The sequence below is a fragment of the Lissotriton helveticus genome, chromosome 8, assembly GCF_964261635.1.
Source record: "Lissotriton helveticus chromosome 8, aLisHel1.1, whole genome shotgun sequence".
NCBI classification, from domain to species: domain Eukaryota; kingdom Metazoa; phylum Chordata; class Amphibia; order Caudata; family Salamandridae; genus Lissotriton; species Lissotriton helveticus.
Genome location: NC_136069.1, coordinates 1,238,766,950 through 1,238,789,808, shown reverse-complemented (window position 1 = coordinate 1,238,789,808; position 22,859 = coordinate 1,238,766,950). Strand labels below are relative to the sequence as shown.

At 53.7% G+C, this 22,859-nt stretch overlaps 1 protein-coding gene across 1 annotated transcript in view; it reads right to left on the bottom strand.

Annotated features, from left to right (window-relative positions):
• The window catches only part of GTPBP6 (GTP binding protein 6), a 128,330-nt gene that overhangs the window by 41,549 nt on the left and 63,922 nt on the right, over positions 1–22,859 (bottom strand). The window contains exon 6 of the mRNA XM_078656170.1: positions 14,201–14,359. Within this exon, the coding sequence (XP_078512296.1) occupies positions 14,201–14,359 (159 nt within the window). The remainder of the gene's footprint in view (positions 1–14,200; positions 14,360–22,859) is intronic.

Genomic DNA, 22,859 nt, shown 5'->3' with positions numbered 1-22,859 from the left:
TTCTTCGAGTTATCAGGTTAGCTGTCTGTTGACGTTTATCTCGATGACCTTGGCCAAGAAGGGGAGCAAAGAGGTGGGCTGGAAGTTCTTGAGGTATGCCTTAGGTTTTTTGAGTAGGGCGCTGATCTCGGCGTGTCTCCAGATCTCTGGGAAGGTCGCGGTCTCAAGGGAGAGATTGATGACGTTGCGCAGGTGGGGTGCGATGGAGCTGCTTGCTCTTTTGAAGACGTGGTGCGGGAATGGGTCTGACGGAGAGCCGGAGTGGATTGTGCGCATGGTCTTGATGGTGTCATTGATGCTCACGCTGGCCCAGGCTAGCAGGGGGTCGTGGTCGATGGTGTGCGGAGGGTCTGTTGTGTTGCCGTGGATGTCTGCTATCTTGCGGTGGAAGACGGTGCCGAGGGAGTCCACAGGGCTTGCGATGGCGGGATGGCGGTGGTGTTGGAGCTGGGGTTGGAGAGTTCCTTCACGATGTTGAAGAGCTCCTTTGTTGGAAAGGCGATCCCAGGGGAGACAGAAGGTGTCTGACTGCCCACCCCGAGACACACCTCTCGGTATAGAATAGGCCGAGCGCCGTAGGGAGGCCTCCTTGGCGAGGCTCCTCTCCTACAATCGTAACAGCGGAGTAATCACACTACTACAGACGGACACCACACGAAGGGCTATTCTCAAGAATCTTTATATAAGCAATGAAGGCACTTTCTTGTCGTAGCAGAACACAGGGGTCGAGGGACCCGTAAAGTCTTAGATTCGGGGAAAAGGGGGTAGCGGGACAGTCTTGGCACCAACTGGTGCGTGGATAGTTCAAGGGGTCAGGCCGCGACAGCGTCAGCAGGGCCTCGAGATAGTTCAGCGTTGAGCAGGCCGTGACAGCGTCAGCAGGGCCCCGAAGATGGTTCAGTTCGGTCAGGCCGCGACAGCGTCAGCAGGGCCTCGAAGATGGTTCAGTTCGGTCAGGCCGCGACAGCGTCCGCAGGGCCTCGGAGGTGGTTCAGCTTGGTCAGGCCGCAACAGCGTCAGCAGGGCTTCGAAGATGGTTCAGTTCGGTCAGGCCGCGACAGCGTCAGCAGGGCCTCGAAGATGGTTCAGTTCGGTCAGGCCGCGACAGCGTCAGCAGGGCCTCGGAGGTGGTTCAGCTTGGTCAGGCCGCGACAGCGTCAGCAGGGCCTCGAAGATGGTTCAGTTCGGTCAGGCCGCGACAGCGTCAGCAGGGCCTCGGAGGTTCCAGGTGCAAGAGTTCGGATCAGGATCAGCCGCGACGAGGTCAGTAGGGCTTCGACTCCAAGATACAACTGGAGTCCTAATCCAGGGCTGGCCCAGATATAGGACTGGAGGCCTTTGATGTCCGGACCCTCGCGCCTGGGGGTCAGAGGGGCTGGGATGAAGGTGTCCAGACACCCAGCAGGGGGGTGGAGCCAGCGCCCAGGGAGGCTGGAGGGCGATCGATACCAGGCGTCCGGGGACGGCTGGAGGGCCATCGAAACTCCCCTCCTCCGGGATCCGCCAAGTGGCCACTTTACCAACTGGGAGGATCTTGGTGCCTCGATGTCGGGGCTTTGCTGGGGCCGGGGCCAGGGCGGCTGCGGCCACGTGCTCGGGACGTGATGGGCCCAAGATGGAGTCGGGCCGGAAATGGTGGCCTGGCATGGTCGCCGGACCGGCAGGGTTGGCGAGCAGGGTCCGCCGGGGTACCAGGAAGGGGGAGAGCCGTAGGTTGCCAGGGGGGCTGCTCTCATCGAGGTTTCGTGAAGGTTCGTGTCAGGGGGGTCGACCGCAGGTCGATGGAGGGCCGATGTCGTCCTGGGCCCGCCATGCGGGAGGGGTAGGACCACGCCACGAGGCCGGGTCCAACACACGTCCCCTCCAGCTGAAGGCGGGGAGAGTCATCCATCTTCCTGGGGACTCTCTTCGTCGAGGCGGAAGAAGCGGGACAGGCCATCAGCGTTGGCGTGGTCGTTGCCAGGGCGATGCTCCACAGTGAAGTCCATCCCTTGGAGGGAGATGGACCATCGCAGCAGCTTTGGGTTTTCGCCACGGATGTGCATCAGCCACCGCAGGGGCCGGTGGTCGGTCTGCACCCGGAAGTGGGTGCCGAAGAGGTAGGGCCTGACTTTCTTGAGGGCCCACACAACGGCGAAGGCCTCTCTCTCAATGGTGCTCCATCGCTGCTCTCTGGCCAGCAGCCGCCGGCTGATGAAGGCCACAGGATGGTCAACCCCCTCGGGGTCAATCTGAGATAGGACCGCCCCGATGCCGTGCTCCGAGGCGTCGGTCTGGACTACGAACTCCCGGCTGTAGTCAGGGGCTTGGAGCACAGGGGCGGTGCACATGGCTGTTTTCAACGTCTCGAAGGCCACCTGACACGCGGGTGTCCATTGTACTTTCTGTGGCCGGTTCTTCGAGGTCAGTTATGTGAGGGGCCCCACAATACTCCCATAGTTCTTGATGAAGCGCCGATAATATCCAGTGAGCCACAGGAAGGCTCGGACGGCGGTCTGGGTGACCGGGGGCTCCCAGGCTATGATGGCGTCAATCTTGGGTCGGAGGGGAGCCACGTGGCCGCTCCCCACTTGGTGTTCCAGGTAGGTCACGGACCCCTGACCTATCTGGCACTTGCTGGCTTTCACAGTTAGTCCGGCCCGTCGGAGGGCCGTCAGGACCTCCCAGAGGTGCTTCAGGTGCTCGGCCCAGTGGAGGCTGTACACCGCAATGTCGTCTAGATAGGCAGCACTGAATTCTTCTAGCCCCGCCAGCACTTTGTTCACTAGTCTCTGGAAGGTGGCCGGGGCGTTTTTCATGCCGAAGGGCATCACCTTGAATTGAAAGTGGCCATCGGGTGTTGAGAAGGCCGATCGCTCCTGGACGCCAGGGGTGAGGCCGATCTGCCAGTACCCGGCTGTGAGGTCGAAGGTACTGAGGTACTTGGCGGCTCCCAGGCGGTCGATTAGTTAGTCAGCCCGGGGGATGGGATGTGCGTCGGTTCTGGTAACAGCATTCAGTCCCCGGTAGTCGACGCAGAACCGGAGTTCCGGAGGGGTGCCAGGTGCGGCGGCTTTGGGGACCAGGACAACTGGGCTGGCCCAGGGACTGTCGGAGGGTTCGACCACCCCTAGGGCCAGCATTTTGGTAACTTCTGTCTGGATGCAGGCCCGAACTCGGTCGGCCCGGTGTCGCACTGGCTGGCTGTCCCCGGTGTCGACATCGTGGACACACCACTGGGTAACCCCGGGGGTGAGGGAGAACAGGTCTGTGAATTGCCCCAACAGCTCTTGGCAGTCTCTGCGCTGTGCGGGGGTCAGGTCGGGGGAGAGAGAGATTCCCTCGACGGAGCCGTCCTTCTCAGCGCACCTTAGGAGGTCAGGCAGGGGCTCGGAGTCGTCTTCGGCTCCATCATCGGTAGCTAGTAGCAGGCTCAGTTCTGTGCGGGCGAAATGAGGTTTGAGCCGGTTGGCGTGCAGAACCCGGAGGGGGTTTCGGGGGGACTCCAGGTCCACGAGGTAGGTGACGGGGCTCTTGCGCTCGATCACCTTGAAGGGCACGACCATTTGTCCTGGAGGGCACAAGGTTCGACCGGGGACATGACCCAGACCTGCTGGCCCGGCTCGAACTCGATGGATGAAGAGTTCTGGTCATACCAGCGTTTCATGTCCTCCTGACTGGCCTCCAGGTTGGCCTCAGCAAGAGCCCGGAACTTCCGAGTCTGGTTTCGGAGGGTCAGGAGGTACCGGTAGACATCCGGCGGTGCGTTTTGGACTGTAGTTTCCCAGCCTTCTTTGACCAGGCTAAGAGGACCTCGGACAGGGTGCCCGTACAAGAGTTCAAAGGGGCTGAACCCCAGGGATTTCTGCGGTACCTCCCGATAGGCGAACAAGAGGCAGGGCAGCAGGACGTCCCATTTGCGGCGGAGGGGCTCTTCTAGGCCCTGGATCATCCCCTTGAGTGTTCGGTTAAACCGCTCCACAAGTCCATTCCCTTGGGGGTGATACGGGGTGGTGAATTTATACGTGACCCCGCACTGTTGCCACAGGGACCGCATATACTTCGATATAAAGTTAGTGCCCCGATCGCTCACGACTTCCCGGGGGAACCCCACTCTGGAGAAGATCCCCATCAGTGCTCGGCCCACCACGGGAGCCGTGATGGTTCGGAGGGGGATGGCTTCAGGATAGCGGGTGGCGTGGTCCACCAGGACAAGGATGAAGCGATGCCCTTGCGAGGTTTGGGGGTCCAGGGGCCCCACGATGTCGATCCCCACTCACTCGAAGGGGGTGGTCACTACTGGAAAAGGTTGGAGCGGGGCCTTCACCTTCCCCCCACTCTTTCCGCTGGCTTGGCATGTCGGGCAGGTGCGGCAGTGGTTATGCACATCGTTGCGCATTTTCGGCCAATAGAAATGGGTCACCAGGCGGCTGTAAATTTTGTCCTGCCCCAGGTGCCTGGCGAGGGGCACATCGTGTGCCAGGTTCAAAAGGAAGTCTCTGAATCGTAGGGGGACCACTAACACTCGGCTGGCCCCCAGCTCGGCAATTTTCTGTTCACTGTATAGGAGGCCGTGGTCCCAGTAGACCCAGTGGGACCCCGAGGTGTCCCCCGTAGCTTGGGCGGCGGCTTGCTGTCGGGTCCCCTCGAGGGAAGGGCAGGCCTTCTGTTCCTGCCGGAACTGTTCTCGGGTGGGACCACCCTCCTGGCGCCATTGGGCTAGTTCGGGTATGTCGCTGAGCTCGTGGCTGTTTTCGCGGTCGGGCTCCGATGGCCTGGGCTCGGAGTCGGATTCTTCATTGACTGCGGGTGGTGGTGGCGCGGGCCACTCCGGCTCTTCGGTCGGGGCGGCCTCGGTCGCCGCCGGGGCTCGGGCTGCCATAGATCGGGTCGTCGCGCAGACCCACTCTGGTAGTCCCATCATTCCTAGGTGTTCTCTCCGCTCGACTTGGGCCCAGGGAGAGCTCTCGAGGTCGTTTCCGAGGAGGCAGTCCACGGGGGCGTCGTCCCGGACGGTTACCTTGAGGGTGCCCGACACCCCCCCCCCCCACTCGAAGGGGATTCGGGCCATCTGACACAGAGTCTCGGAGTTGTCGGCGGCCCTCACGGGGCATCGTACGTTTGGTATGATCTGTTCGGGGGTCACCAAGTGGCAGCGGACGGCCGTCACACTGGCTCCCGTGCCTCGGAGGGCTTCGGTCCGTCGTCCATTGATGTGGACCCACTGACGGTATTTTTGAGTGTTGCTCGGTAGCGGGGCCTGGGGGACCAGGTCTCTTTTGCCAGGCAGGCTAGGGCCATGGCGGCCGGTTCATATTCTGTCTGATCTTCATCGTACTCACAACACAAGGAGGGAGGTACCCTTGGGACCGTTTAAGGGACCGGGTAGAAAGTATACAGAAACAAGCAAAAAGTCCCTACTTGGTGGGGATATACCCTGGAGCGTAGAATAACCTAGCCGAAAGGCTTTGAGGGTTATCTATGCTCACACAACTAGAAATATATCAACATAACATCATTTTATCATACTAATAGCGGCCAATAGTCAGTGTAGGGACCCTATCTAGATACACACACAACAATTAAAAGACTGTAATCATTACCAGTGAAAAATCAACAATTTATTAAAAAGTCATACATAATCATTTGCATCACAAAAACATTGCACAATACAATACAAAATTAAAAAAAAAACAAAGGTGGACGCGGCGTTTCGGTGTCTTTTGTTGATGATGACACCTTCTTCAGGACAGGTTTTTTTTGTTAAAAGTATCTCAACATTTAAGGGAGATATGAAGCATATGTGCTCTCTTAAAGATGCAGATTTATTCTATCTTTATTCTGCCATCTGCGAACTTTTCTTCATTGGCGGAATTATGTCAAATAGTTAATCCACCTGAATTTAAAATTTCATATATATGGTCTTTGCTGTATCTGGGGCGACCACCGTCTATCTTTTAGGCTTTAACCACACGTAACTTTTGCCTCCCTGTCGCCTTGTTCCGGATACAGCTTCCTCATGGTCCATGAGGAAGCTGTATCCGGAACAAGGCGACAGGGAGGCCGACATTCACCAAAAAGGTGTAGAAAAAACAAAAAGTGCAACTTAAAGACACCTCCAAATGAAGGACAAAACAAGTGGGTAGACGAAAACGGAAAGTAGAAAACGTACGCCCTACCTACAAATGAAAAATTGGAGCGCTGCATAGATGCCACTACAAAAGTTACGTGTGGTTAAAGCCTAAAAGATAGACGGTGGTCGCCCCAGATACAGCAAAGACCATATATATGAAATTTTAAATTCAGGTGGATTAACTATTTGACATAATTCCGCCAATGAAGAAAAGTTCGCAGATGGCAGAATAAAGATAGAATAAATCTGCATCTTTAAGAGAGCACATATGCTTCATATCTCCCTTAAATGTTGAGATACTTTTAACAAAAAAAACCTGTCCTGAAGAAGGTGTCATCATCAACAAAAGACACCGAAACGCCGCGTCGACCTTTGTTTTTTTTAAATTTTGTATTGTATTGTGCAATGTTTTTGTGATGCAAATGATTATGTATGACTTTTTAATAAATTGTTGATTTTTCACTGGTAATGATTACAGTCTTTTAATTGTTGTGTGTGTATCTAGATAGGGTCCCTACACTGACTATTGGCCGCTATTAGTATGATAAAATGATGTTATGTTGATATATTTCTAGTTGTGTGAGCATAGATAACCCTCAAAGCCTTTCGGCTAGGTTATTCTACGCTCCAGGGTATATCCCCACCAAGTAGGGACTTTTTGCTTGTTTCTGATCTTCATCGTAGACCTCTTCGTCTTCTTCTCCCCTTCTCCCAGGGCTGCAGCCGCGAACTGGCGGGTAGGAGGCCCAGTGGTGCCGGGACGCTGGTTCATGGGGCAGAGGGGGTCACTGGCATAGTGACCGGGCCGCTGGCATCTGTGGCAAGTAATGTTCGAGTGGGGCCCCGGCCGTGCTGGAGGGGGCCCCCTCCTGGTAAGGGATGGCGAAGTGTTATTCTGGGGGGACCCCCGAGGCGGACTCCGTCCCGGGGCCGGCGGGAAGTCTCGGCTCCTGTTCTGGCCTCCTCCGCCTCCACGCTGGTGGGGGTGCCCCTGGCCGTTCCGTCCCGTTTCTCCTATCGGGGTCCGGGGGACCCGGGTGCTCACCCATCGATCAACCTCGACGGCGAGTTTTTGGGGCTCGGTCAGCTTGCTGTCGAGGAGATGCTGTCTGAGCTCGACAAAGCAGTTGTTGGAGAGGTGCTCCCAAACGATGAGGTCGAACAGCTGCTCGCAGGTGGACACTTTGCTGCCCTTTATCCATCCTTCCAGGGCCCTGCTATAAAAGTTTACGTACTCTACCCACGTGGTACCGGGGATCTTTTTGCAATCTCTGAACCTCTGTCGGTACATCTCGGGGGTGAGGCCATACCGGATGAGCAGGGCGTCCTTCATGTGGTCATAGGAGGACATCACGTCCTCGGCCAGCTCTAGCAGGGTGTCTCTTCCTTCGCTGACAAATCTCCCCCATAAGCCGGCACCCCAGTCTTTTCGCGGGATGCGGTGCGCGGTCATGGCAACTTCGTATGCCTTGAACCATTGCTGGATATTGTCATTCTTGTAGTACTCCTTGATGACATCCTTCGGGATGTGGACCTTCGGGTCGGCAGGAGATGGAGGGTTCCGGGTTACCGAGGCGCCCGCCTCTTCGATCTTGGCTTTGATCTCTAGTTCTTTGAGGCCACGCTCGTGTTCGTACGTGAGTCTTTTTTCTTCCAGTTCTCTTTGCCTTCGCCTCTCTTCCAGATCTCCCTCTAATCGTAGTTGTTCAATGGCCATTTTCTTTTCTGCTAATTGAAGTTCCCCGTCCAGCCGGAGTCGGGCGAGCTCTAGTTCATGGAGCCGACTCCTCTCTCACTCCGGGGCGTCTTCGTGGGAGAGTCCCGGTTCTCTGTTGGCGGTTCTTTCTTCCGCTGGGGCTATGATGGTACTCACGGGTACTTCTAGGACAATGTCATCGTTAGTTTGGGGTGGGGTCGCTCTGGTCTCCACCCAGGTTTGCAGCGCTTTTTTAAAATCGTCTTTTGTGCTTAGTCCGGTGGTAGCGATACCCAAGGCTTTGCAAAATTGTTTAAGTTCTTTATGGGTGTACTCCTCTAATAGCTCTTTCTGGAATTCTGTGGTCATTCCGGCTTCCTTAGTACTCATGCTTGCTGTGTGCCTCTGTTAGTAGTGGCGAGTTACTCGCTGTACGATTTGCGCGGGCTCGGATCCCGTCGCTTGCCACCAATGTTGGAAAGGCGATCCCAGGGGAGACAGAAGGTGTCTGACTGCCCACCCCGAGACACACCTCTCGGTATAGAATAGGCCGAGCGCCATAGGGAGGCCTCCTTGGCGAGGCTCCTCTCCTACAATCGTAACAGTGGAGTAATCACACTACTACAGACGGACACCACACGAAGGGCTATTCTCAAGAATCTTTATATAAGCAATGAAGGCACTTTCTTGTCGTAGCAGAACACAGGGGTCGAGGGACCCATAAAGTCTTGGATTCGGGGAAAAGGGGGTAGCGGGACAGTCTTGGCACCAACTGGTGCGTGGATAGTTCAAGGGGTCAGGCCGCGACAGCATCAGCAGGGCCTCGAGATAGTTCAGCGTTGAGCAGGCCGCGACAGCGTCAGCAGGGCCCCGAAGATGGTTCAGTTCGGTCAGCCCGCGTCAGCGTCAGCAGGGCCTCGAAGATGGTTCAGTTCGGTCAGGCCGCGACAGCGTCAGCAGGGCCTCGGAGGTGGTTCAGCTTGGTCAGGCCGCGACAGCGTCAGCAGGGCCTCGAAGATGGTTCAGTTCGGTCAGGCCGCGACAGCGTCAGCAGGGCCTCGAAGATGGTTCAGTTCGGTCAGGCCGTGACAGCGTCAGCAGGGCCTCGGAGGTGGTTCAGCTTGGTCAGGCCGCGACAGCGTCAGCAGGGCCTCGAAGATGGTTCAGTTCGGTCAGGCCGCGACAGCGTCAGCAGGGCCTCGGAGGTTCCAGGTGCAAGAGTTCGGATCAGGATCAGCCGCGACGAGGTCAGCAGGGCTTCGACTCCAAGATACAACTGGAGTCCTAATCCAGGGCTGGCCCAGATATAGGACTGGAGGCCTTTGATGTCCGGACCCTCGCGCCTGGGGGTCAGAGGGGCTGGGATGAAGGTGTCCAGACACCCAGCAGGTGGGTGGAGCCAGCGCCCAGGGAGGCTGGAGGGCGATCGATACCAGGCGTCTGGGGATGGCTGGAGGGCCATCGAAACTCCCCTCCTCCGGGATCCGCCAAGTGGCCACTTTACCACCTGGGAGGATCTTGGTGCCTCGATGTCGGGGCTTTGCTGGGGCCAGGGCCAGGGCGGCTGCGGCCACGTGCTCGGGACGTGATGGGCCCAAGATGGAGTCGGGCCGGAAATGGTGGCCTGGCATGGTCGCCGGACCGGCAGGGTTGGCGAGCAGGGTCTGCCGGGGTACCAGGAAGGGGGAGAGCCGTAGGTTGCCAGGGGGCTGCTCTCATCGAGGTTTCTTGAAGGTTCGTGTCAGGGGGGCCGACCGCAGGTCGATGGAGGGCCGATGTCGTCCTGGGCCCGCCATGCGGGAGGGGTAGGACCACGCCACGAGGCCGGGTCCAACATCCTTGCTATTGTGTGCGTTGTTGTCGAGGCAGTCTTTGAAGGAGGTCCTTTTGGCCACCCTGATAAGGTGGTGGTGGTTGCGGTTGGCGTCCTTGTGTGCTGCGGGCTGGCCGGAGTTTGTTCACTGTGCCATTTCTTCCCTAGTTTCCGACAGGCTTGCTTGGAGGCTGAGTTCTGGGGTGAACCAGCTGGTGTCTCTGTGGGGGGATTTCTTCAGCGGGCGAGGGTGTTGGCGCAGTCCTCGATCCAGGGGGGTCGGTAGACGAGGGTGACTCTGAGGGTGGAGTTAGGGTCTGTGTGGATCTGGAAATGCATGTGTTCGTGGGGTGCTGAGCGTGTTGTCGGTGCTAGTCGAGACCCTGATGCTGTTCTTGTGGACAATGGCGATTCCTCCTCCTCCGACTGCATTGGTGAAGTCTCTGCAGGTGATCTTGTAGCCGTCTGAGATGGCTGTGGCGATGTCGGGTGCGGAGGAGTCGTTAAACCAGGTCTGTGTCAGGAAGGCGACGTCCGCGGTTTGTTGTGTCGAGCAGGTCCCAGAACTCGACAGCACGCTTGCGTGTGGAGCGGGTGTTCAGTAGTATGCATCGGAGGTGGTTGGGGTGTTTCTTGTTGGGTGGTTCGTCGGCTCTGAGGCTGGTGTAGCTGCAGTTCCGGCAGGTTAATTGGCCGTGCATGCGTTTCGGGGTGGCCTTGAAGGTGTGACTCCGTCCGGAGTTGAGACCGTGCAGAGTGCTGGCGTCGTAGTGGCGGCGGTCGTCGTGGCGGGTGCGGGGGCCAGGGGTTCTGGCACTGGGCACTGTCCTGGAGCGGACGGCGCAGACGGGCTTGCCTTAGGCGTGCCTTTGTCGCGGCCGGTATATATGAGGAGGGAGGAGCAGCTGGGAGGCCGGAGGGGAGGGCAGCAAATGGGCAGTCAGGGGGCGCAGCGACGAGAGCGGTGAGGGACAACAAAGGTAACAGAAGGAAAAAGGGGCACAGAAACGAGGGAAAAACGAGTGGCACAGAGGGCAGAAGGGCACAAAAAACGAGTGGAACAGAATGCAGAAGGGCACAAAAAACGAGGTAAAAACGAGTGGCACAGAGGGCAGAAGGGCACAAAAAAACGAGTGGAACAGAGGGCAGAAGGGCACAAAAAATGAGTGGAACAGAAGGCAAAAGAGGCACAAAAATGAGGGAAAAACGAGTGGCACAGAAGGCAGACGGGCACAAAAAACAAGTGGAACAGAAGGCAAAAGGGGCACAAAAATCAGTGGCACAGAAGGCAAAAAGGGCACAGAAATACCGGAAAAACTAGTGCCACAGAGGCAAAATACAGAATACAGAAATACTGGGGCAGCTGAGAACAGAAGGCAGAACGGGCAGAGAGGCACAGGGGCAGCAAGGGGAACAGAAGGGAAAACCGGGCAAGGACACGGGGGCAGCGAGGGGAACAGAAGAAAGAAAAAGTGGCACGGACCACGTACAGGCAGCAGGGGAAGACAGACAACAGCAGTCACAGACACAACAATGAAAATACAGGCAATATAATAAAAGCAATAAAGCGGAGGATGAACAAACCTACCTACAGCCTACCACTGCCCACCAGAGATGAGGCGCAGGTGGTAGTGTGCGGGTGGAGGAGGGACTCGAACGTTCTCAGCAGCGGCAGCTGGGGCAGGGAGACACAGGCGGTGCTGTGCGGAGGGTGAGCAACCTACCTGGTAGGGTCAAGGGTCTCTCTGTGTGCCTTCCAAGCATGAGTTACTTGTAGGGATTTGTAATACTGCCATGAAGTTAATTCGTATTCTCTCTGCAGGAAGGCGAACAAGACAAGGGCCTCTCCCTCCACTATGTCTCCTAACTGCGAGATTCTCAACCTATTCCAGTGTTTAAATCCTTGTGAATTCTTTCATTCTTTAACCTGCTCATAATGAAGTCTTCTGCGTCACTCGATTATCCCACCTCATCCCTTTTCCATGCAGCAACTGTCACTTGTGTTGCTGGGAGTAGCTTCTTTGTACCTTTCCCCCCATATAGGTAATGAATGTGAGAATATGGATTAAATTGGGTGCGTTCTAGTGCATATGTACGGTGATCACTCAATGTATGATCCCAGACATTGATCGCGATTAAATGAGCCGCCCAATTATAGGCTTTAATGTCTAGGAGGGATATACTTCTGTTGTATTGAGTCCTCTGCATGACTCTGGGAGTCCCGCCGTCCCAGAGAAATTTCCGGACTACCCTCTGTCTCGATGAACACTTTGTCCGGTAAAGTGTAGTATCTATTCTGAAGCACGTACAGAAGCTCTGGTAATATTATCATCTTATACATAGCGGCTTTGCCCAGGAGCCTCAATGGCAGTGTCTTCAATCAGTCCAATTCCGCTACAACTTTGTATATGTTGTGGTTCAGGCTCAGATCTCGAATTGTGGTGATATATATATCCCAAGTATTTAAAGCCATCGAGGGCTATTTTCAGTTGCCCCGGCTTACTGGTTTGGTCAATCTCATGACCCGCCGGGTATACACTAGATTTATCCTAATTTATCGTTTTGCTTGCTTGAGCCCCATAATTCTCAAATATTTGAAACAGGCAGGAGGGGGTTGGTCACGGGTTTGTAACATATAGCAGGATATCATTCGCGTATAAGGATATTCTTTCGCCTGCAGAGGCCCCTTCTCTTTCCCGGAAGCCTGTGATATCATGGTGAGCATATATAACACACACCAGGGTTTCCAGTATCAGTGCAAATAATAATGGGGATTGTGCCTCTGCCAATTAGGAATTCTTCCGATACTTCACCACTCACTTTTACTCTGGCAACCAGATCTTTGTAAAGCTGGTGTATCCAGGCACAAAATTAGGCGCAAAGCCATATCTTTTGAGCACCTGTTTCAGAAAGTGCCAATAGCCAGCATCAAATGCTTTCTCTGTGTCCAGGGATACTATCAATAAAGGCACTTCTCCTTTACATTGTAGAGTCTAGTCAGTTGCATAGCCGACGGAGATTGAACTGGGTCGAGCTTTTGGGCATAAAGCCGGATTGGTCAAAATGAATGAGAGTGGTCAGTACCCACACCAATCTGTTTGCCGAAACTGTGGCTGAAAGTTTTGTTTCTATAATCATCCATCTGAGGTTTGCCTGATTTATGTATGAGTACTATCATAGTGCTCCTAAAGTCAGGAGGGAGTGCGCCCTTCGTCCTCACCTCTAGAATTGAATGAAGCAGGTGAGGACCCAGTACACTCTTATTCCTCTTGAAAAATTCTGTCAGTATGCCATTAGGACCGGAGGTTTTCCCGGATTTTAAATTGTCTATGGCTGTTTGTATCTGTGATAGCGTAATGTCCTCTTCCAAGATTTGCTGTAGCTTCAAAAAAGACATCAAATGTCAGGCTATATTTGCTGCTGCTTATTTTTTAACAATACGACTGGTGTTTACAAACCCCTCTGACTTTGCAGTTAGAGGAAGAACAGTAAATTATATGACAATCCTACTGAAGCACAAAGTTTGAAAGGAAAGCTGGAGGATATTATTTTTCCTAACACACAATAAAACGGAAATACCTGTAAATGAAGTGTATACATTCAGCAGTTAGGAAACCATTATGGTCCTCATTCGAGTGTGCCCGAATTTGGTGATGGGACACAGGAACCCGAGATCTCTGATTCTGGCTGGTATTTTGGCACCAAATTCCTGCTATTCAGAGTTTTCATCTCGGAGTAGTAGGGAATAACTGCAAAAGCCCAGAAAAATCTTGTTCTTTAACTTGCATTTTTCTTCATTTCTGGGTGAAAGCCAATAACATTCCTCTCCTGCTCTGAGCACTTGGAAAGAGTCAATAGGAGGATCGGGGATGGCTGGGATGTGATTTGGGGAGGTTCAGAGCAGGCTTCTGTCGGGGGGGGGGGGGGGAGAGTGTGTTTTGCTCCCCCGTGCTGCTGTGAGGACTGGGCATGGGGCGGACTGTGCTGCTGCCCACAGCTAGAAGTGAGGTCTAGTGTTTCTTGGCCTGGAAACATTGGGTCTGGAGTTTGTGGACCAAATACATTTGGGCCCAGAGACACTTGTAATTGTGGGAAATGTAATTCCACCCAGAGGTGTCGCTCTGGAGGAAAAAGCACCACTTGTAATGAGGGACTATGTGACCTTCCTCTACGCAGCAGTGTGGACGACCAATCATGGTCTATCATAATGAGAATCAGTGAAGTGGATACTGCTACATAGATTAGAACATTCAAGGGAGATATAGCAATGGGTTCCAACACATCTGAGGGTACATAGTGGAGAAAGCTATGAGGCTACGCTAGAAAGATATCTTTCTTCGGTTAAATTACCAACGGTGAGAATTAATTTGAAAAGCTGTGGGTATCACTTCATTACACGAACAAGAATATCCAATATATAACAAGACAAAAAAGCGCTACCAAGGATTTCACATCTATATTGGTCAGTGAGTGTCATATTATGCCTGGTGTTAGTTGCAATGCAATTCAACCATTCAGACATTGTAGGTGATTAAAAATACTAGGAACACTTTGTGAAACATCAGATATGCTAGATTACCGCAATTTGTGTATCCCATGACTGAGATGATAGGGAATTCTCGCTTTTGACGCTGTGCTCGGAGTAGATGTCTTTTTTTCTTTAGCTTCCCCAATGCATTCCTGAGCTTATGCTCTTTTTCTTTTAATAGACGCTGCTGCACTTCAAGAAAAGTTTCGCCTATACCATGAAAGTTGAACAAAAAACATTATGAGTTAAAGGTGAACATTACTGATAAAAAGACAACTGAACAAATACTACTAATATTTGTTTGTATTATTTATTTTTAAATTCATCAAAACTTCATAATTATTTAAATATGGCACATAAAGCGTGCAACAGTACTTGCAAACAGAAACTAGGAGATCGATTGGAGGGTGGTAGTGAAAGAGTACTATGAAATACATTAGATAGTAGTGCATCGAAGCATCAAGTTGTTACTAGAGGGTAATCGTCGGGGACCCTTAAGGTGGCTGTAGCCCTTAGGGACCCTTGGGCATTGAGACCAGGCACAAAATGGGGGTGGCCATGTCAAAAAGGGTGAATTTGCAACACAACTCCTCCCTGACAACCACAAACCAAGAAAATGAGACTAGCCTTTCCCAAGAGAGTCTTCATCATCTAAGTGGAAAAACCTGGCTGGAAAGGTAATGTGCATTGCCATGGTCAGTCCCAGGTCTGTGCTCCACTGTAAAGTTCATAACCTGTAGGAAGATGGACCACCTCAACAGTTTGGGATTTTTCCCCTTTCCTTTTCATAAGCCATCTGAGAAGCCCGAGGTCAGCTTGAACAAGGAAGTGAGAGCCAAACAATTATGACCTCAACTTCTTCAGGGACCAAACCACAGCAAAGGCTTCCCTCTCAATGTCACTCCAACGCTGCTCTCTGGGGAGTAACCTCCTGCTAATGAAATTAAAAGGTTGGTCATGGCCATCATCATTGATTTGGGATAGGGCCGCTCCTATCCCATGTTCAGAGGCACCTGCCTGCTCTATGAACTGGTTAGAATAATCCAGAGCTTTCAGAATGGGTGCTAAGCACATTGCTTGCTTTAGAGTGTCAAAAGCATTTTGACAGTTCACAGTCCAGTTTGCCTTCTTTGGCATTTCTTAGAGATCAATTCTGAGAGGGGTGCCACAATAGTATCATACCCCTTCACAAACCTCTTGTAGTACCAAGTCAAGCCAAGGAATGCCCTGACTTGTGTTTGGGTGGTTGGAGCTACCCAGTCCACAATTGTCTGGATTTTGGGTTGTAAGAGTTGAACTTGGCCTCCACCTACAAGGTGGCCCAAGTATACAACACAGACCTGCCCTATCTGGCCCTTACTTTGCCTTGATATTGCGGCCTGCACTCTGCAGAGCCTTAAGGACCTTTCAATGGTGGATCAGGTGATCCTGCCAAGTGGAGCTATAAGACAGCAATATCATCAAGATATGCTGCACTAAAAGATTACAAACCAGCAAAGACTTTGTTCACCAACCTTTGGGAGGTAGCATGAGCATTCTTTAGTCTAAAGAGCACCACAGTGAACTGATAATGCCCATCTGGGGTTGAGAATGCAGATTTTTCTTTTGATCCCGGGTCAGACCAATCTGCCAGTACCCTGATGTCAAATCAAAAGTCCTGAGAAACGTGGCTACCCCTAACCTGTCAATCAGTTTGTGTGCCTTAGGAATTGGGTGTGCATCTGCCTTAGTCACTGCATTGTGGCCACTTTAGTCCACACAAAACCGCATCTCTGGTTTTCCACCCTTGGAATGAGATTTTGGCACTTAAACAACGGGGGCTCTCAGGGGGTTCAATGACTCCTAATTCTAGCATCTTGCAGACTGCTTTGATCTCCTTGACTTGGTCAGACTACCTCTATATTTTATTTTTGGCAGGTAGGCTGTTCCCAGTGTCCACATCATGTGTACACCAGCTTGTCTGGCCAGGGGTCAATGAGAAGAGTTCAGCATACTGCTGCAGGACTTGCCTGCAGTCAGCTTGCTCTTGGGCATAGAGGGTGTCTGAAAACTCCTTAATCTGACCCATCTTCAGGATTGTGAGAGAGGCAGTCAGGGAGAGGTTCACTTTGTTCTTCCTGATCCTCTTCAGTGACGATCAGCATGGCCAGATCAGCCCTGTCATGGTAGGGTTTAAGGCGGGTTACATGTATGATCCTTTTAAAGTTCCTGCAAGTGCCAAGATCCCACGGATAGGTGACCTCCACTTTTCTTTCAAGGGTGGGGTAGGGCCCACTCTAATTGACCTGGAGGGCCCTAGGAGCCACAGGCTCCAAAATCCCACACCTTCTGCCCTGGTTGGAACTCTACCAGTGCACACTTTTGGTTATAGCAGAGCTCCTGGAGCCCTTGATTGGCCTCAATGTTTTTGTGATGCTTTTTCCATGTATTCAGCTATCTTTGAATGTAGGCCAGCTACATAGTCCACTATGGTCTCTCCCAGTCCTCCTTCACTAGAAACAAAGGACCCCTTACAGGATGAGCAAACAGTAGCTCAAAAGGGGAAAAACCTACCTCCTTCTGTGGTACTTCTCCGAAGGCGAAAAGCAGGCATGGCAAGGAGACATTCCCTCTCCTTCTGAGTATTTCAGGGAGTCCATTGATCATACCTTCCATGGTTTTGTTGAATTTCTCAACTACACCATTTGTTTGTGGGTGATAGGGGGTGGTGAACTTATAGGTCACCCCACACTCAGCCCACATGGCTTTTAGGTAGACAGACATGAAGTTACTTCCTCTGTCTGACACCACTTCCTTAGGAAAGAACACTCCAATAAGTATACTAATGAGGGCTCTGACAACTGCAGGAGCAGTGACAGTCCTTAGGGGGAATAGCTTCAGGGTACCTGGTGGCATGATCCTTTACCACTAGTATAAATCTGTTCCCTTATGCTGTTGGAGGGCCCAGCATGCCAACAACGTCAATCTCTACCCTTTCAAAGGGAACCCCAACCACTGGAAGTGGAATTAAGGGGGCCTTTAAGTGGTTACCCGTCTTAACATGGGCTCAACAAATAACACAAGAGTTACACAATTCCTTCACCTTCTAGGACATACCTGTATGTCAGTATCAGTGGGTGACTAACCTGTTCCAAGCTTTGGCCTTGCCAAAATGCCCACCTAAGAAGATATCATGTGCTAAGGTGCTAAGGTGCTAAGGTGAGTAAGAACTCTCTACACTTCAGAGGGACTACCACTCTTTCCTAATGGCACCAGGTTTGGGGTCTCTGGCCTCAGTGTACAGAAGTCCCTTTCAACTAATAGGTTCGGTGGGTGTCACTGACATCTCCCTTTTCCTGATCAGCAGCTTGTTGTCTCAGGCTCTCAAGAGTGGGGCAGGTCTTCTGTCCCTGGCACAGACCTTCCCTAGAGAGTTCCCCTGGGCCTAGGAGCTTTGCCGTGTAAGTCCCAAGTTCCTGGGGCTCAGTTCCCTCTGGGGCTGACAAGTCTTCCCCCCTGAGGAGAGGGGGCTTGTACTTGGGTCTGATTTGAAGTTGATTTCCTAGACTTCTGGCTTTTTCTCTCGAAAGGTTAGGCCATTATTCCAGGCTCCAAGTCCTCTTTTTCACCCTGGGCTTTGCTTAGTGCTCTTGTTTTTACAAACATCCCTTTGAGTATGCCCAGCATAGCTGCATGGGTCTTTTGTTTCGGCCCAGGCTGAGAACTCCAGATCATTTCCTAGCAGATAGGCTACAGGAATTGCAGAGGATACCACCACCTTCTTTTAGCCAGTAACCCCTCCCCATTCTAAGGACATCCTTGCCATGGGATGGATCGTAGTTTGGTTGTCAGCATTGATGACTGGGAATGTCTCACCAGTCAGATACTGTCCTCGGGATATCAGTTTTTTAGTCACCATGGTGAAACTTGCATCTGTATCTGTCAGTGCTTTAACTTGGATCCAATTTATATGAGGTTGTTGTCTATATTTCTCCAGGTTATTGGGTCAGACAGCCGGGGCAGCTACATCCACCCACCCGCAGAGACTAAAGTTGCTTCAGTGAGCTCTCTGACATGGTCAGGGCTCGCCTGGGATCCCATCTGGAGGCCTACCACTGCAGGAACTGCACGTGTACTAAGGGTAGCCTTTTGGGACAGCTACAGTCTCCAGTTTGGTGCCCATTGACTTTGACATTAAAGCACCAAGCCTTCTTGGGATCCCCACCCACCCTGCGAGGCTAAAGTTGCGTCAGTGAGCTCTCTGTCTTGGTCATGAGGTTCTGTGAATTCTGAACCCGTGGGTTCCATTTTGTGTATGGCAGCCATTTTGTGGTTGCGCTCACATAGGCCGACGACTGTGGCTGAACCAGTCTTTTAAGGACATGTACACCTTAGCTCGAGTTTGTGCTGACTCCTGTTTGACCTGAGTGAACTGACCCTGTTGCCTGAAGCTGACCTTGTTAAACCAGTTCCTGCCCTTTAGCTGATCAAGATTAAGGATCAGAGCACAGGACATCATAAAGTTTTACTGCACACAAGCATGCCTTATCCTACTTCTATCTGTTTCTGTTTCTTCATTTATGGTCTATTTACGATATGGGTTGTGGTCCTTTTAATTATGGGTTTGTCCGGCTTGTCTAAAGAAGAATGTTGGGTTTGTTCAATGATTGATTATGGGCCGGACAACTGTAAAATGGGTTTGTCGTCATGCAATACTTTTGTTGTGGAAACATGTGATTGGTTAAACTGTAAACAAGGAATGTTTGCCTGAAGCATAATGTTTGGCATAAAAAGGGATGACTTGCTTTGTAAAGTTGAGCAGTCTCCTGAGAACTCATACCGTGATGATTTCTAGGACTTCTGTTACTGGCTGCAGCCAATAAATTTGATCTTTGATGCCACTCAGAAGTATCCCGTGTCTCTGTATTCTAAGGCAGGTGAACCCGAAGACTTTGGGCGTGCCCCTGGCGCCGCTGGGTTCTAAAACCCGGTTACCCAGTTGGCGCCCAACGTGGGGCGACTTCAGCGGTACCGGTCCAAGCCTGTAGATCGTGAGGAGCTTCGTGAGGAAATTCTGGAGGACGGCCACCACTTCATCGACCCCGGCATGTCGAACATGGACTGAAGGTCTTTGCTGCGAGGCTTCCCGCTTTCCTGACGGCTACGAAGGACTGCTGCCCTGACTGTCGCCCTGTCTTGGACCCATTTGTGATGCTTTGTACGGCGAGACGATAGACGGGTCTTCTGGTGGCGTGACTGATACCTCAGTTAAGTATAAGTGGGTCGCTCCCAGTCCTTAGTTTTTGGTTCTTTGGTTCTTAGTTTGTTTGGTCCTTAGTTTTGATTTGAAAATTGCAATTTCCAAAGCCGAGGGACTCGTATATTTGCGAGACTATCGTTGTAGATAATCCAGTGTGGCTTGAGCACTGCTGAGCATGGTCGCCTGAGTCCGGAGCTCCGGGCCGATCTCAGCATTTATCCTGGTTAACTCCCTCCCCAGCGGCCCCACCGACCTTCTGTGGCTCCTGGAGGTGTAGGGGCCACTCGACAGTTGCTGAACACCTGCAGAACCCCGCGATCGCCCTGGTCTCGGCGGCCGCCGGGTGACTGGAACGCCGACGGGCGGCCATCTTGCTGTGGGCCTACACTCGTCCCTGATCCACGGCCTCGATTTAGGAGGATTCGCCGGAACGTCTGACCTGCCGCGACGGTGTGGGAGGCGGCGCGACCGGAGGGGCGACCTGGCTGCGGAGGGCACCGCAGACTCCGGCGCGGACGTCTGAGGGCCTGCGGCTGCGCCTGGCTGGTGTGCAAGAACGAAGGGCTGGTCCCGAGCGGAGCTGTGGTGGCGCTGTGCCTGGCCGGCGGAGAGCTGTTCGCCGACCTGCTGTGGTGCCTGGAAGTTTGAGGGCGATACGACAGCTACACGCTAGGAGAGCCCCGCGATCGCTTTGACCTCGGCGGCCTCCGGGAGGCTGGAGCGCTGCCGGACGGCGGTTTTGCTGTGGGCCTACATCTGTTCCTGATCCCCGGCCTTGATTTGGGAGGGGCCGCTGAGAGGTCTGTCCCAGCGCAGCTGTGTGCGAGCCGACGCAATCGGAGGGGCGGCTCGGCTGAGGAGGGCACCGCGGACGTCTCGCACAGGCATCTGAGCGCCTGCGGCTGCCCTTGGCTGGAGTGCACGGACGGGTAGCCAGGCCCGAGAGAAGCAGCGGCGACGCTGCGCCTGGCTGCTGAGGGGCGCTCATAGATTGTGGCAGACTCGTAGGTGCAGGCACTGTGTGGGACAGCACTGGGCAAGGCTGCACGTCAGGTGCATTGGGGCCAGGATTTCCGACCTCATAGCGGAGCCGGCCGGGCACCGGACGCAGGAGTTGGTGCTCGGCCCCCTGAGGGCCCGGTTATTCACTTGGAGGACCAGGAGCTGGTGCGATACCAGGGGCCTGCTACTGCACCGGGGGGACCGTGCTTAAACTCAGACACTCTGTTCATCACCACCCCCTTTTCTGAATCGTTTTTGGCCACTATAGGTGTGGCAGGGTATACTCAGACATGAGTCCCTTGCTCACTGCTCCATCAGGATTCAAGCAAGCCGGGCCGACGAGGCTCAAATGCCAGAAACCGGTCCCCGGTAGCTTGTCTCCTTTCTGGTGAAGAATTGGCTTGGTAGTTTGGTCTGCCCTGTTCCCATGATGCACTGGGCCAGGGACAGACTAATTTGCATATAGCCAGGTTCTGAGCTGGGATGGGGCAGTGAGCTAAATAACGGTGATGGATCAAGCCCTGATCTTTGGACTGGGTAAGAGTGGTCTGCTTAATTCAGACACTCTGTTCATCACCACCCCCTTTTCTGAATCGTTTTTGGCCACTATAGGTGTGGCAGGGTATACTCAGACATGAGTCCCTTGCTCACTGCTCCATCAGGATTCAAGCAAGCCGGGCCGACGAGGCTTAAATGCCAGAAACCGGTCCCCGGTAGCTTGTCTCCTTTCTGGTGAAGAATTGGCTTGGTAGTTTGGTCTGCCCTGTTCCCATGATGCACTGGGCCAGGGACAGACTAATTTGCATATAGCCAGGTTCTGAGCTGGGATGGGGCAGTGAGCTAAATAACGGTGATGGATCAAGCCCTGATCTTTGGACTGGGTAAGAGTGGTCTGCTTAATTCAGACACTCTGTTCATCACCACCCCCTTTTCTGAATCGTAAACTCTGGTGGTGGCACATTGGGGCCCACGTCACAGGCCCTGGGCTGCGAGAGGCCCCCGGCCGGCCTGCTTCGGCGTGGCTGATTCCCTTGGCGCAAGACTCTGGCCTTGGTCCCGGATACACGCCGGAGTGATATTGGAGCTCCCCTAGCTGCGGGTCCTGTTTCCTGGATTCCACGGTCATCCGTTGGGTGTCTGGTGCGACCTACCACAACTGGCATGCCTGGTGGCCCGTGTTCGCGTACAAGGGAGCTGGAGAGTGGACCTGCCCTACCCCCCGGAGTTCTCTAGTGGACCTCACCTTGCTTCACGTGCGGGCCAGCTAGGTGGAGGTGCGCCCTGCAGCCCTGGTCCCACTACGGGACAGACACCTGGTGCCTGACGCGATTACGTGCTCTGGTGGTGCATCATGGGGAAGCCACGGAAGGGTGATGGCGCGGCCTCGGCGGACCAAGCTGAGGACTCCTCTGAAGTGCACGACCAGCGACCAGCGGACAGCCAGGGCACTGGTCTCCAACAGCAGCAGATGGACCAGATCCTCAAGGCCATAGGGGACACAAGAGAAGCGCTACACCAGGATATTGCACTGGTATCCACGAACCTCGGCCTACTGAAAGCGGACCATGACAAACTTGCTGACCGCGCCAAATCTGCGGAGCTGGTGCTGGAGACGCTCGAACCGGCCCAGAAAGCGACGGACGCTACGCTGGATGATTTGGCGCGAAGGGTGCAGCAACTGGAGAGGAGGGCAGCTGACGCGGAAGGACGCAACAATATCAGAGTGTTGGGTTTGCCTGAAAATGTCAAAGGGGATGATATGATCTCCTATCTTGAACGCTGGCTGCGGGATGTGGTGGTGCCGAAGGGCCTGACGCACTTCTATACCTTGGAGAGAGCTCATAGGGTCCCAGCCAGGCCTCTGGCTCCGGGCCGCCCCCCTCGGCCTGTGATAGCCCGACTGCTGCACTTCAGGGATCGAGACATTATCCTACGTCAAGCTAGGTCGAATGGTCGGTACAAGGTGGACAATGCATCTGTGTCCCTCTTTCCCGACTACTCTCAAGAGGTCCAGCGCAGCCGCTTCTCCTTCGTCGCTGTCAAGCGAGAACTCCGCGACGAGGGAGTTCAGTACTCTCTGCTGTTCCCGGCACGCCTGAAGGTGCTGGTGGATGGAGTGGCGACGTTTTGTGACTCACCTGATGACGCCTGGCAATGGCTGGAAAGGTACAGAGCGGGCAAAGATGGTACGGGAACATGGACGGAGGGCACGGAGGGCCGGCCACGGCCACGCCGAAGCAGGCGCTATCGGAATCGAGGACAGAGCCGTCATTCCCCATCGGCGTCACAGACGGAACTGGAGAGACAGGCCGCCCTACAGGCGGTGTCGCTCATTTCTGGAGTAGCGGCGGAGGGCCCTGTTGTGGACTCGGGCTCTCGTTTGGGCTCTGATGAAGCGGGACTGGGGGGCTCGGATGGGGGTTCAGAGAAGGAACCTGGGGATCCGCCACAGGTTACCCCCCAGACGGC